At 39.8% G+C, this 16,390-nt stretch overlaps 1 protein-coding gene across 1 annotated transcript; it reads left to right on the top strand.

Annotated features, from left to right (window-relative positions):
- Positions 1–9,481: 9,481 nt before the first annotated feature.
- On the top strand, positions 9,482–16,361 carry LOC104957518 (GIPC PDZ domain containing family, member 2). The gene is given in 7 exon segments (XM_010785161.1): positions 9,482–9,613; positions 10,183–10,318; positions 10,321–10,364; positions 12,424–12,604; positions 13,526–13,638; positions 14,017–14,098; positions 15,019–16,361. Coding segments are annotated over 7 exon segments (840 nt in total). The 3' UTR covers positions 15,171–16,361.
- Positions 16,362–16,390: the final 29 nt, after the last annotated feature.

The raw sequence follows: 16,390 nt of genomic DNA on the forward strand, positions 1-16,390 counted from the left end.
GCGTCCGATATGATGTAATATCGGAAATGTAGGCTGGCTTTACACCCACGGCCCTATCAGAAACGTTGCTATCAGAAACAATGCCCGACTGTTTTGGACGTAATATGGTCGGTGTTTACATTAGCATCGCTAACACTCAGAGCTAACCTGTACTGGAGAGCATGTGTGTGAAGAAGCAGGAAGTAAAAAGGAACTCACCTTGTGGTATAACCGGCAAGAGAGAAAGCCTTTGAGCTCCATAATGTTTCAGAAATAATCCTTGATAATCCATGATATGGCGTTTCATCACGGCAGTATTTAGTTTAGACAGTAGCTGCCGGGCCCCCTCCTTTTTTTATTTTTTATCAAACTTTTAATTTTTTTAAAGCTAAAAACCCCAAATCAGTACTTTTGAAACAGGAAGTGAAATAGAGGGATATGAAGCATGGCTAGAATGGGTGATCTGTTTGGTGTTTTGAGCAAAACACTTCATAGACATGTTTTTTATATATCTTTATATATCTGAGACCTATGCTAATATTGCCTAAAAATAGCATGATAGGTGACCTTTAAATCTGATGTTGGAGTTCATGCAAGCACCATAGTGACTTGTTTGTTAACATTTTTAATTCTGCCGGTCTGGTAACATTTTCTGGGGAAAGCAAAAATATGAGTCAATTGTATACCTTCTTAAATTCAGATGATCAAAACAGTTTCTAACAGATTTCACTTTACTGTCTTACAAGATGGCATGTGGGTTAAACTGTAGTCAATTCAGTTAAATAACTTGACAGATGTCGCTTCGATAATAATAATCATGCATAAATTCTACTCCTTAAATATCTGCTGTAAAGAAACTAATCATTAACAGTCATTTTGGAACTGCCTCATTAAATCTAGCGTGAGACTAAAGTAAACTAGAGGACTTTAATTCTCGCACATAGAGCCATTAGAGACCATAGCTGTGTCTGTTTTTAAACCTCTCTAGGGCTCTGAGGTTATGAGTGCTTGGCTGGGCCTGATATGAATTATGTAATGAACAATAGCATTGTCTTCTTGTGCTTATTGCCTTTAATAAGTGACCCATTTCTTTCCAAAAATAATGCAATAAAGCATCGTGGTGCCTTTTTAATTAGACACAAGCGCTCATGTTAAACCAAGTCACTTTATTTAGGAAGCAGAAGTGACGGAAAGGTCCTATCCTATCCTATCATTATAACAGCAAATACACTAACAGTGAATATATTATGTAAGCTGGGATCAGTCTCCATGTTATCTCAGGCAGTAAGACACCGGGTTTCAGTCTTTACATTAAGCATGGAATCTTTTTATGTGCTCAGGTCAAAGTCTGGTTGTTGTCCTCTTCAGCCGCAGAATTTTAGGTGTGGCTCGGTGACGTTGCTTCTGGTCCACCTGTTGCAGTGAGAGCGTGCTCACCAGGAACACACACACATTTGCCTACTCTTTGAATATCTGCGCTGCGGTCGTGTTAAAGAACAAGTTATTTTGTCCTTTGTGTTTGGCTGGTTTGCAAGTGGTAGTACTTCCATGTACGCAGCCAGTCATTTGTTCATCAGGGGTGGGGCGGGGGGGGGATTAGGGGGAATACCGGTAATCTAATTTGATGAGGTCTGCTGTTTGTATTAGCCGAGATCCAGCACTCACTGACTTGTAGTACTTTAATAGTAGTGTAATGTACTGATCCAGTCCAACTCAAATCAACATCACAACATTCATAGTATTGTCCATGTCAGTGTGTAAAACATTGGAGACACCTTTCATTATATTGCAGTCCAGTTCAAAACCACTGCAAATGACATTCTTCATAATAAATACTTCCCTGACAGTGTACCAAAACTAAACAATATACGTTTGTAAATTCAGAATTAATGGTGGATTTTACTCTATTTATAGATGTTTTTAAGTAAAGTAGCCACCAAGTGTGTCACACTAAATAGTACATACAGAATTACTTAATAGTCAAATAATATTCAGTTAGTATAATATCATTTGCTTATACCTTTGACAACATTCTTTACACATGAAAAACTTAACTTATTTACTGATTGTGTGACTAGAATCAAAACTGGTTTAAAATCATTATAAGAAAAATGTTAAAAAATACATGTTTTCTTATCATCACAATATGGTTCCATAGAAAGACCAATACTCTTTCAAGCTAATTATCTACAAATCTCCTATATATCTTAAACTGTAATTTCCCTTTATATGAGTAACACATTCTGAAGATATCCTGCAACATGATTCAAGCGAACATGTGGTTACATATAATTGTGCTTCATTACACCTGGAGCAATTTAGCAACAATTCTCCATGTGTGACATATCCAACACTAATAAGGAGTGTGTGTTTTTGGTCAGACCCCAGGTGTGTGTGCGTGTGTGCCTGTTTGTCCCTGATTGGACTGGATGTGGTTTTTATAGGCCTTTTTAAGTGGTTGTTTACCTGCAGCGCTGCAGAGGCAGCTGAGCCTGCAGGGTTTCTCTGAGGTGAGTTGCGCTTTCTATCGGCCTCTCTGAGGATTGATGTGTGTTTGAGACAAATTACACTCAGATAAAAAACAATGTGTGTTATGATTACCTGTCTGGCATGGTAGGGTGATGTATCCGAGATGGTTTGACCCCTGTTTGCTTCACTGACCTCTCTCCCTCCCATCATAGCTGTAAATGGTCTGGTATTACTGCATTGGTATCAACCCATTCATTCATCTGCAGTTTATTTTCAAAGGATTCTGTGTTTTCTTAGTGCATTCACAAATCAAGAAACTGTTAAACAAGGCTTACTTGAGTTATTGTTGCTTATTTTAAGAATTATTAATTAATCCTGTTTGATAATCTTATCAGGTCAGGTTGGTTCTCAGTCTTAGCTTCACCTCAGGCTGAACCAGAGGTAAATAGTTTCAGTGTTGATGACTTCAAACCAAACCCAATAATAAGCAGCTTTTTCCAAATGTGTCTCTTTTTTATTTAATTTAATAAAAATCAGAGAGGATCAGGATCAGACACCCATCATTCTGTCTATTGCAAAAAGGGGAAAAAGGGCAGACAGACAATCTGAAGTTTTTTGTTGTTGTAGTTATGTCGCATCTTGCCTGTTATACATTCTGTTAAGGCCTTTTACACACAAAGAAAATTCACACCCTCTGCACTAACAAGTGTAAACTGTTATTTTTAGCTTTTTTTATGGCATTTGTTTTGTTAGTTTTTGCTTTTAAATGTTACTCATGAGTTTATAGATCTATTTAGTATGTTCTTCTTATTGTTTTTGAACATCCCAGTTTTGTATTTCCATTCACTCTGAATTGATGGATCAGTGCTTGAAAACCAAAATCAGGTTAGCTCTAATTTGGCTTTATGAAACAGATGTATCTTCCCTAAGTTGTCAGGCTCACTCACACAGACTCTTACTCTGTTTTCGAGTCACCTTTTTATGAAACAACAACCCCTCAGTTTTCATTCTGAAGAATCGCACATTTGGTAAATGATTACAGTGGCTTAAACGCTGACGGATGTGATATCCTGTTGGAAACGCAGCCACACCACAATACACAGCTTACATCAGCATTCCCTGTTAACTGCTAAAAACACCTGACACAGGAATAACTACATGTGGAACGGGACATGTTCAACAGTTTCCTTTAAGCCTGACACTCTCCTTTTAATCATTCTTACCCTCTTTCTGCCATTCAAAGTTCTGTTGGAGAGGCTGTAAGTGGACAGAGGAACAGGTTTCCCCAGTCAACACAGTTTAAGTGCAGGACATCATTTAGAGGTAGATCCAATTAAAAGGCTGTATTTACTTACCTTTCTTCAAACACAGGCTGGAGGGCTAGCTGGGCAGAATGCATGTAGCTGGAGATTTGTAAAGATTCAATACATGTATTCTCTTACTTGTTTACCGTTGAATATCTGCCTGACAAATGTCTCATTTTGTCTCAATTGAGAGCTTGGGGACTCTCCAAAGGTCATTAGTTCTGGTACAGTTACCAATTGAGTAGCTTTGCTGCAGTGTGTCATGCTATAGCTAAAAGGAAATCACTTAATATCATTTTCTGCTGCTGTCTCAATCAAAACTAAATGATTACCACATGTGTTGACTTTGTGACTTGGCTAGGGACCATGGGAGTTTTCCGCCATCTTTGCTGTCCATGCAGTCGGTTTCTTTAGTGTTTAAAGTTAAGTAGGTTTTTACCAGTGAGACGATTTCTCTGCAGAGGCCCTCCTACAAAACAAAAGGACTAGGTTTTCAAAACTGGTACAACACGTATTTCTCTAACTCTGTTCCCTTATTGTTTTTTAATGTTGGAGTGAGTCTATGTGACAAAAGTATTATCACAGCTCCCATCACTGTACCATCCTCAACAAGCATAACATCCGGAGTTGGGAACATTTAATAAAGTATAGGAACATCGTTCTGGTGTAAAAAATACAGCCCCTCCACCTCTTAACTCATTGGTTACTCAACGTAACAACACCAGGCTGACCACTAGAAGCTCCACATGTGGCGACGGTCCCATTCAGGAAGAGTACTTTTGGTCACTCATCATTCTCGGTCAGAGCAATACAAAACTGGAACTCTCTACCCACTCAAATCAAAGACATACATTCACATACCACCTTCACAGCTCACTTCAAAACATGGTTCACTGAGAACTACACCTGCACACACTAGTCTGTGTTGAGTATGGCGCGTGTGTTACATGTTGTGTTACATGTTGTGATCATGGATGCTGCCCCTTATGTGATTGTGATGTGCTATCTGTGACATGTACTGTATGCAGTAACGTGTTGTTTATTGTTCTCTTTAATCCTCTCTTATCCGTTCGCCTGTATCTACTTGTCTTTCATCCTTTTTATTTTATTTTATATTTTTTTATAACTAATGCTGTTGATGTCTCTTACCATCCGGCCGGGGACAACAGCTGGAAATTGTCGACTAAAGCTGCTCCATTTACTGTTTTTGTGACAGTTCATCGATGGGACTGTCCACGACACTATAAACAAATAAATAAATAAACTAAACTAATAATCATAGATTCTAGATGTTTCTATATGCGAGCACTTCAACAAATTAGGTTTGCATCTAACAATAGTTTTCCTTATCAATCAATCTGCCGATGGTTTTCAAGGATTAATCGCTTGGTTTAAGATATCAGAAAATAGTCAAATAATGTCTTCTTTTAAATAAGAAACTTCTCTCTCTCTTTTCGAGGCCTAAAACAGCCATTTAGCACGAATAATTAACTCATGACTCATCATAGCAGATGTAAGGCCACATTTTAGTATCGTCTCAAAACTCATATTAAGATTTGATCTGATTATTCTCCCCTTGATTGTGTATCTTCCTCTTTTGATTCATCAACCCATTTGTGTCTCTATATTGTGTGGTTCTGAACAGATGGCCCTGCCTCTCCTTTCACTCGCCCTCTGTGTGTGGTTATCAGGGTTGTGGTCAGGGTGGTGCAGGCAGTGGGAGGTGTAGTATCTGTCGTAGTGAGTCAGGTTTGTAAGAGGAGGACAGTGGCTCTGCAGTGTGTGTGTGACGCTGCATCCCAGATACACCCGTCAGTGTGAACACGCTGAGAGCAGGCGCAGCCTTGGTAACCGGGTGTAGGCGTCTGCTGCCGCTCCTCCCACTCACTCATGGGTAATGCCCTGCCTGGAAGGGGGTACTGTTATGGAAAAGAGCCATCAATTCAGCTACACCCCTCCCTCGCCTCCTCTCCTTCTCTAGTGGCCTCCCTTTATTATAATCTCATTCTTTTATAGTCTGGTTTCCCAAGGCAACGCATGAGGCCATGTTGCTAAATGTGTATGTGTGTATGTGAACAAGAAAAGCCCAAACAAGGCCGGCCTCGCTGCCAGAGCCTGATTGGTGCTCAAAGGTCATACTTCTGATGGAGCAGCACGAATCAATCCCTTTCCAAAGTGGTACAATCAGGAAGTCAGACACTAAATCCTGGCGGGGTATTCTCCCAAGCCAGATAATGAAGCTGATATCACAACAGAGGCTAGTAACTCATAAGGTTAACTTAGGTAAATAGAGATTAAAGTAGATCACTTTACCTTTTATATGCTTATACTTACAGTTTCAGTGTAATCATTTGCAACTACGTTTAAATTACATACGTTTTCTTTTGTATTATAATCCCCTTATTTTAACTTGAATTATTTATATTTAGATTCTAGATCTATTACTTTTCTTTGTGATTATTTATTAAGTGATTAGTTTAAAAACACTTATTAATAATTCTATATAGAGTGCCACAGTGACGCGTCCTGAAACCCGGAAGTAAGCTGCTTCAAAAACCAATGCAATTTCTCCATAGGATGTTGGAAAATAGCTGGAAATAAGGTCTGTGGTTGAGACACATTTAAGAGACGGATCACGTTTTGTTCAGCCGGATAATATCCACATGTCTACACTACTTTTACAATTTTATAATCATAAATCTAGTCGCCAGAAGCAAAATGCTAACGTAATGCCATAAAGGAACTACAGCAGGGTCGCTGCTTCAACGTCACGCCAACTTAAGATCCATATTCAAAAATACAGATTCAAAATTTTACAAGTTGAAGCTTTTGTTTTAACAGTTTGCACGAGGCAGGTATTTGCTTTCAAGCAGAACACGGGGGGAAAACAAACTTAGCGGAGTTTTAACGTGTTCGGTGTAATGACGTAAAGCGGCCTTGACAGCTTCTGTAGTCCTATTCAGCCACTTGGTAACAACCATCGTTTTTCAGACACGTCAACTCTTCAGAAATCTCCAGTGGGGTCACTGCTGATGTATTTAATGTCGCAGAACAAAACGTGATCCATCTCTTCAATGTGTTTCAACCACAGACCTTATTTCCAGCTATTTTCCAAAATCATATGGAGAAATCCCATTGCTTTTTGTCGAAGGAACCGGAAGTGGTAAAATGCTAACTTACTTCCGGGTTTTAGGACGTGTCACTGTGGCACTCTGTTGAGATTGATGTTTTATTTTGACTAACATTTTTTTCCTTTTTATACTTTTCTTTCGGACTTTCTTTGTTAGATGTTCGGTCTGCAAACATACACAAGAAAATTATAAAAACATGATAAAGATAAGAAAAATATGTATTTAAAAAAAAAAAAAGTGTCACGGCAGATAGTAGTTATTATTATGTAATATGCTCTGTTGGAAGGAGCCTGTGACACTTACTGCTAAGAACTGCTCTCTGTTTGTTTGTTGTGCATAAGATAAATAAAGAAGCTGAAACTGAGATCTTATTAATAGCTTCTGTCTAGGAGAGCGTAATAAATGATTCACTCCCATCGGTCTCCTCCTCCGGGGTTTAAAGTGCTGTTAAATCAGACCGCTTGTGTATCGTGTTTCTGTGGATCACATCTCCTCCCCCTCTGTCCTGCCAAGACGTGGCAGACCGTTAGGTGTGAAGCCACATTTCCACATTTCTGGCCGAGGAAGGAAAGGTCACTTTTCCTCTTTGGCTTCATCACAGGCTCAGGACTTAAAACTCAGACACTGTGAGGGCACTGTGAGGACACTGTGAGGGGACAGAGGGCATAACTTGGCTGCTGCAGTGAAGAGCTCCTGATGATTCCTGTATTTAGCACACTGCTGCGTCATCTGCACTCAAACATTTATTTTTGAATCTGCGTCACTCTGCAGGCTGTGACTAACATGAGGGTCATCTTTTGATTGTGTATTAAAGATGAAGACATGTTGTCATTTACAGTAGGGCCTCTTTGTTGTTGTTGTTGTTAAGTGATTATAGTCTTTTTAAATGCATTCAGTCACCTTTTATTGAATCATCATAATAACTTTCCACACTACTTTTTAAACTCAGCGACCTCATTCTCCGTACTTTACTTTAAAACTTTAAACGTTCAATGCTTCCTCTTTTAAAACTACACAGCTATTCCAATTTAGATTCTAAACCGACGTGGCAATAAACCTGATTCAGATTTTAATAATGCTTGTTTTTGAAGTCAGTCTCTTTGCAGGGTGTCCGCGGGGTCTTAAAAAGTATTAAAAGTTGATCAATCAATTTAGTAGCTTGTTTTCAATAAGTATATCAATTGTCCAAAGAGGTTGTATTCTACCCCTATTCTCCTACTACGCCGGTTGTTAAACAACATCGTTATGGGGAAATGCAAGTCTGCGTCCAAATGGTTGGAAGATAAGGAGGAAGGACAATCAATACTGTATATAGTCAATGTGAGGTAAAGTGTGTCGCCAAGGTAACCGGTTAAAACTCAAAGTGGCGATGAGGTCTAAAAATGTATGGAAAGGGTCTTAAAAAAGGTCTTGAAAGGTCTTACATGCTTTCTTATGTGCTAAATCNGTTAGTTAGTTACGCAAACAAGTCCATTTAGCAACTGCTATACTGATCTGTACAAGCTGTGGTTCACACAATAAAGTCATTTCAGCATCTTCAATCATTCATTCTCAAGTACTGTCGGTTTCCAAACACAAGAATTTGGTATTTTTGTACAAGTTAGACACAAAGAACAGAACATATATCAAATATATTAACTAATATTATTATATTTAATGCCTCTTAGCATATTATGGTAGACTGGTAGATTAGGATGGGAACTTATTTATTTTTGTATGTACATAAGGGACTTTTATGACCTTACATGACATTCTACACGACTTGGAAAAAAAAAAAACAATTATTTAAATACGTTTGTTAGTTTGAAACTATAAAAAGCTCACTGAATAATTCGTATCTTGGTAGAGCTTCATTTCTGATATTGGAATGAACAAAATATATCTAAGGACAGCGAATCGCATATTGGTAAACATGACTTTACAGCAGCGTTTCCGCCAGGGGGGCGCCTTGCCGTCATTTGACCCCTCGAATTATTAGAAAAAATTCTAATAATTCGAGAGAAGATCAAGTTTATATTGCTTGAAATGACGAAAAGGAAAAAGGACAAGGACATCCCTCTGTTGGAGGGGCAAAGGAGTCTGGTGGGATTATTTTCGCCGCCAGCAAAGCGTGTTCCTGTGACGGAAAGTGTACTGCCGGCGAGCCTTGACGGGGGGTGCTAGTGGAGCACGCGCGTGAACTGCGAAATCCCATCACTAACACGTAAAGAGATAGTATCTATAAGGGACGGCTCAATTCAAAATTCAAGTCACGTGACACGATGTGATGTGACGTCACACCCCACCCCCCCGCTCTCGGGTTGGACGCCCTCTCAGCCCTGGTCTGGTGGAAACACTGCTTTACAGTACGTTTACCAGATAAGGAAATGACAATAAACATCAAGTAATTTTTCTTCCAATTCATTCCATTTAATTCCCAAGCCTCAGTTTCTCCTTCGAGGATACAAGGACTACTTTATTATCATTCTGCAACACAAGGTTGAACAACAGACACTATCAACAGAAACCAAATGAAACAAAAAGTGCATTCCTGTGGTGCAATGTATTGGGATATGCCAACCAGGAGGAACTCGCACCAGTGTGTTTTCAAAAGGTTAAATGTGGAAAGATAAGAAGGCTCTGTCTCTTCGTACCTTTATGAAGCCGTATCCCGCTCCGTTGGTCAGTGATGGTGAGGCCCAGAGCATCTTCAGATTCATGGACCTCCACCTCCTTCTGATCCCGTTTAATGTGGGCGAAGATGAAGTCCTCGAACCGATCTGGGCCCCCCAGAAAGCTTGTCCATGTCGAATCTTGTGAGTGTTGAGGGTGGCAGAACATGACTCTTGGGAAACACCACAGACAGGAAGCAGGCAGATTTAGCACATAATGAAAGCATGTAAGACCCTTTCAAGACCTTTTTTAAGACCCTTTTCCACTTTTAAGACCTCATCGCCACTTTGAGTTTTACACGGTTCCTTGGCGACACACTTTACCTCACATGACTATATACAGATTGATTGTCCTCCTCTTACTTCCAATCCATTTGGACGCAGGATACTTGCATTTCCCCATAACATGTTGTTTAACAACCGGCGTAGTAGGAGAATAGGGTAGAATACAACCTCTTTGGACAAGTTGATACCTGTATATAGTCAACTGGAGGTAAAGGTGGTGTCGCCAAGAGTAACCTGTTAAACTCAAAAGTGGCGATGAGGTCTTAAAATGTATGGAAAGGTCTTAAAAAAGGTCTTGCCATTGAAAGTTTACATGCTTCTTAGTGCTAAATCTGCCTGCTTCCTGTCTGTGTGTTTTTCCAGACATGTTCCTGCACCCTCAACACTCACAAGATCGACATGGACAAGCTTCTGGGGGGCCATATCGCGGGTCTCGAGATTCATCTTCGCCACATTAAAGGATCAAGAAGACGGTTGGAGCTCCATAAATCTGAAGATGCTCTGGCCTCACCATCACTGACAGGAGCGGATACGCTTTCATAAAGGTACGAAGAGACAGAGCTTCTTATCCTTTCACATTTAACCTTTTGAAACACACTGGTGTCGAGTTCCTCCTGGGGGTGCATATCCCAAGCATGCCACCACCGAATGCACCTTTTGTTCATTTGGTTTCTGTTGATAGTGTTCTTGTTGTTCAACCTTGTGTTGCAGAATGATAATAAAGTAGTCCTTGTATCCTCGAAGGAGAAACTGAGGCTTGGGAATTAAATGGAATGAATTGGAAGAAAAATTACTTGATGTTTATTGTCATTTCCTTATCTGGTAAACGTACTGTAAAGCAGTGTTTCCACCAGACCAGGGCTGAGAGGGCGTCCAACCCGAGAGCGGGGGGGTGGGGTGTGACGTCACATCACATCGTGTCACGTGACTTGAATTTTGAATTGAGCCGTCCCTTATAGATACTATCTCTTTACGTGTTAGTGATGGGATTTCGCAGTTCACGCGCGTGCTCCACTAGCACCCCCCGTCAAGGCTCGCCGGCAGTACACTTTCCGTCACAGGAACACGCTTTGCTGGCGGCGAAAATAATCCCACCAGACTCCTTTGCCCCTCCAACAGAGGGATGTCCTTGTCCTTTTTCCTTTTCGTCATTTCAAGCAATATAAACTTGATCTTCTCTCGAATTATTAGAATTTTTTCTAATAATTCGAGGGGTCAAATGACGGCAAGGCGCCCCCCTGGCGGAAACGCTGCTGTAAAGTCATGTTTACCAATATGCGATTCGCTGTCCTTAGATATATTTTGTTCATTCCAATATCAGAAATGAAGCTCTACCAAGATACGAATTATTCAGTGAGCTTTTTATAGTTTCAAACTAACAAACGTATTTAAATAATTGTTTTTTTTTTTTCCAAGTCGTGTAGAATGTCATGTAAGGTCATAAAAGTCCCTTATGTACATACAAAAATAAATAAGTTCCCATCCTAATCTACCAGTCTACCATAATATGCTAAGAGGCATTAAATATAATAATATTAGTTAATATATTTGATATATGTTCTGTTCTTTGTGTCTAACTTGTACAAAAATACCAAATTCTTGTGTTTGGAAACCGACAGTACTTGAGAATGAATGATTGAAGATGCTGAAATGACTTTATTGTGTGAACCACAGCTTGTACAGATCAGTATAGCAGTTGCTAAATGGACTTGTTTGCGTAACTAACTAACTCATATTTAAGGTCACTTCACACACTTGCTCTCATAGTGGAAGTCCTAATTCAGCTCAGTGTTTCTGCTCTGTAGATGCGAACCGGTCTAATGAGCTTATTTAGTCTGAGACCTCTTACTCACAATAACTGTGCTCACATGTGCCATCATGTGATGCCCAACAGCACTGCAGCTGACGGTGTTTATGTCACAGTCGAGCCTTAGTCGGTGTTTAATGCTGTTGTAGCGACTTTAAAGTAGGGCTGCCACTAATAATCATCTATATTGATATATTATATTTTTATAATACATTATTCTGCAGATAATTGTCTAGATGAATCAGTAAAATGTTGGAAAAGGCAGTGAATTTTGAGTTTAATATGACATCAAATATTGACATTTCCAGTGCATGGCTGAAAACATCATGTCTTTATGAGGACTTATTCACGTGGTTCATCTGATATCTAATAAAATAGTAAGCTATTGTAAATGTGTCGATCGACGAATGAATTAGTTCATATGTGTTTCAGCTCTGCTTAAAATTCAGTGACAAACTTTTTCAGATATATTCAAATGTAACATATTGCAGTGTGTGAAATAGAACTACTTTATATTTATATTTTAACACAACTTAATCTTCACTTCTTTGGATCGAAAAAAGACTCTTTACAACACGAATAGCCTTTTTGATCTTTTAGTGGTTTTACATCAGTTATGCAACGCAATGAAAGGGCAGATACAGTAGACTTGAGGAAGTATTGCAGGAGTATACACACTGTTGTCTGCCTCTGTATTTTTATCTTGGACCAACCTTTATTTTTGTGTGTGGCGCCTGTTAAATGTGTGACATGATTTTGCTGGCTTTTAATTTCCCCTGACTTGATGTGTATTGCAGCGTATCAAAGATGGCAGCGTGGTGGACGCGGTGAAGGTGATTAATGTGGGCGACCACGTACAGTGTATAAACGGACATAACATCGTGGGGACGCGGCATTATGAGGTCGCCCGCATGCTTAAAGAGCTGCCCAAAGACAAGATGTTCACACTGAAACTGGTGGAGCCCATGAAGGCCTTTGGTGAGTCAGAGGCGCCGTACAGAAACATATCAGCATTCACACACCTTCAGGGTTTACTCACTAAACTTATCCAGGAGGGAGCTCGTGCTGCAGAGTTTCTCAGCATGTCCGCAAGAAATCATGAGTCATTATAATATGATTTGCATAAAAAAAAAAAACATTGGAATGCTTATCTATGCTTCAAGAAGGTCAAATGATACCTTGGCGACTGCACTGCTTTTCTTTCAGGGCTAAAAAATATCTTACAGAAACCATAACTGGTCATTTTTATAATGTTCATGTGTGGTTATAAGGAGCTGAAGACATCAGTGTGTTGCTGCTTAGGTTCAGCAGCATGACATTTTGAGATACCGGGTGTTTCTCAATGTCGAGGACGCTTCCTTGGTAGGACATGTCCCTCCGAGTCAGGTCCTTCAGAAGCGAGGCAAGAATCCTACCTAGCCTCGGAAAACGAAGCATTGTGGAACAGGCACACAGTATTGTGGAGATTTTAAGACCGCGGAGGACACACATGTGCAGCCTCGAAATGTCCCGCAACCAAGGACGCCAGGCTCGGTAGAATGCTGGACATTGGAACAGTCCTTCGGCGGGACTCGATGACGTAGCATCCTTGAAATGGTGGCTCTGGAGCAGCTTTCCTCGACATTGAGAAACACCCACTGTCTTTCCTCCTGAAGACTTTTCTTTTTTCCTTTGCCTTTTATTAAATCAAATCAAAGCACTGTCACTTATTTTATAGTTTTTGTACCTCTCTTATTCTGTTTTAGTTTTAATTCGTATTGTCTTGGAATTTAATATCAGTTTTTATTGTGTCTAAATGTAATATTATAAAGTGTTTCTTTGGCACTATGTCCCAAAGCACTTTGAATTGCGTTGTTGTTGAAATGTGCTATATAAATAAACGTGCCTTCTGATTGACAGAAATGCTTGAGCCCAGGTCAAAAGGGGCCAAACCTGCCAGCGAGAGCAAGATCGGCACGGGGAGGGGGACCCTGAGACTCCGCTCCAAGGGCCCAGCCACTGTAGAGGAGGAGGTGAGCTTATTTAGGGAATCTCACTGAGACCTGGGTGTTTTGGAGTTCCTCTACTGGGAAACATAACTTTTCTCACTTTACACATGCAACTGTTGAAATGATTATAAAGAATACTTGGAAGTTGTCTTTTCTTGCTCATGATATCATCGTAAAGGCTCTCTCTGTTGAAGATACACACAAACAAACAAAAGATGTTACTCATCCTGCAGTTTCTCCAAATCATCATGCACTATTTGTCAGCCTTCATCTGGAATAATAAATCACTGATCAGACTGATCTCCTTATTATGTACTGTCGTGCAAGATAACGGCAACATACTGCAGTAAAACCCTTGGATGAGAATGATTGAAACTGTGTTGTTTGTTTTGTCTTTTCTAGCCAACAGAATTTGAGGAGAAGGCGGTAAAGAAAGTGGACGACCTTCTGGAGAGCTACATGGGAATCAGAGACACTGAACTGGGTGAGTGAGAATATTCACAAATATCACGACGAGTATGTACGTAACTCTTCTGAGGAATGACAAGATGATTTGCTTGTACGGTTTTTCCAACTAAAGTAAAGCAATAACATTACCACCGCTATACTTATCTAGGGCTAATGGCTAATTCTGCCTAGCGTACTTGTTTGTATTCATTCAGTAATATTCATTTGGAGTTCAAATGTAAGATTCACTAGCTAAAACAGAGAAGGATTCTTTCAGAAGGTCAGGCCAACCTGTCATTAGACTGGGAATTATGAATGGTCTAATTCAGGGGTGTCGAACTCAAATACACAGTGGGCCAAAATAAAAAAATGGGTACTAGTCGAGGGCCGGACTGGTTCAATGTTTATTGCAAAACTTATTGAAATGAACTTATTGCACATATTAAACCTGGAACTAACAAAGCTTAAATGATTGCCTATAAAAAAAAAAACATTAAATAATCAGTTTCATCATTCATTTCTTATGGCTCTATCTGCAGTCATTTCTTATGATTACATTTTTCCACAGGCCAACAACAGCTTCAAAAAAACAATTTCCCTCAAAGAAAAAAACAAACAAACAGAAACCACACAAAGTGCAGAAGGAAACATCCATGTAAACTCAGTTTGCTGCTGTGATGCTAGTTCAAGCAGATACTTGGCATCTCATCTCGGGTGCAAGTTCATCAAGGTTTGGGCTCAGGCTCTGAGCTGAGGGAACCCTCAGGATTGAGAGTGAAGGTGTGCGTGCAATATACCGGCGGGCCAGTAATTCAAAATTATCCTGCGGGCCGAAATTAAACCCACCGGGGGCCTGATTTGACACATATCATACATCTTGTATCTAGCTAAGAGAAATCCTGACCATCGCTACAGTCATTCAGTAAAATGTTCTTCTTCTCTTCTCTCTCTCTGCAGCCGCTACGATGGTGGAGGTCGGCCGTGACAAGAATAACCCGGATGAATTCGCCATGGCGTTGGACGAGACCCTCGGAGACTTCGCCTTTCCCGATGAGTTTGTCTTTGACGTGTGGGGGGCCATCGGAGACGCCAAGCAGGAAAGATTTTAAACACGCTCCTGCCCCTCAAAACACACACACACACACTCTCTCTCTCTCTCTCTCTCTCTCTCTCTCTCTCTCTCTCACACACACACACACACACTCCCAAACTCACATCTAATATCCTCAGAATCAAACTGGACCAACTTCAACCTCCACAAACTGGAAGTGGATCAATCGTTGCTGCCATCACTTTGATCTTGAGTGTAGCTTTGCACTTTGGAGTCTTGAAGTGTCCGTAAAGTCAGTTTAGGTGAGGAATTAAACACGTAATGCTTTTTCAAACACTGGACCTGTTTCCTGGAGCCTGACGAGTTAGTGGTTAATTCCAGACGTTATGGTACCCCTCCCTCGAGAGACTCTTTAAAGCTCTTCTTCTTCTTGTGAGAGTAGCGAACAGCGGTCTATTACACTGGGTATGTGCACACCTTACATTTTCTAACAATACGTTTAAATCACACTTTATAGCTGTGTCATTTTGATTATACAGATGTCACACAGCTTTTTATAGATTTTTGTTTTATGTGAAAATGTTGCTGATTTTATAGCAGCGTTGTGTAATTAGTGTAATTATAGTGATTGTAGCAACTCCCCTTTTTATTTCCCTCCTTTCTTTTAAAATCTTTAAATGACCTCACGGTGGAGAAATGGATACATTCATTTTGATGATGTTTGTTTACTTTCTGATTTTCTCTGTGCCCTTACACACCGCAGGCCCTTCGTCAGTAGATTTAGCAATACACAGAACTGAGTTTTATTTTTTAATTAAACCTTTAGCCAAGTTTTGTGACACATTCCACCATCATTCCTTGTTTCTCATGTTGTTTGAGTCTGTTAGCGTGTCATGAAATTAGTCTTACTTTTAGATGCACCCTTATTTTTTTCCTGTAATTTATTTTTATCATGATAAATCCTAAGCTGTCATTTTTACACTGAGACATGGCTCAGTATGAAAGACAGTTCTTTCTTAAATAAGCCATTTTTAGGGCTGTGTCTGGAATGGGATCAATTGCAATCCAGTCTTAAATAAATGCAATCGCATTAATGAACCTGCACTATTTAATTCACTGTCAAACTGAATTGAAATAGTGACTTGATTAGTGTCATCTACTGTTAACTGTATGTAGCAGTTTCATATTGTTTGACAAACCATAAGGGATCACTGTTGTTGGATAGACAATAAAACTTGATATACTGTTATTACAGCTGTGTCATGAATGCATCACGCT

Source organism: Notothenia coriiceps, unplaced genomic scaffold, assembly GCF_000735185.1.
Source record: "Notothenia coriiceps isolate Sejong01 unplaced genomic scaffold, NC01 NC01_scaffold00027241, whole genome shotgun sequence".
Classification (NCBI taxonomy): domain Eukaryota; kingdom Metazoa; phylum Chordata; class Actinopteri; order Perciformes; family Nototheniidae; genus Notothenia; species Notothenia coriiceps.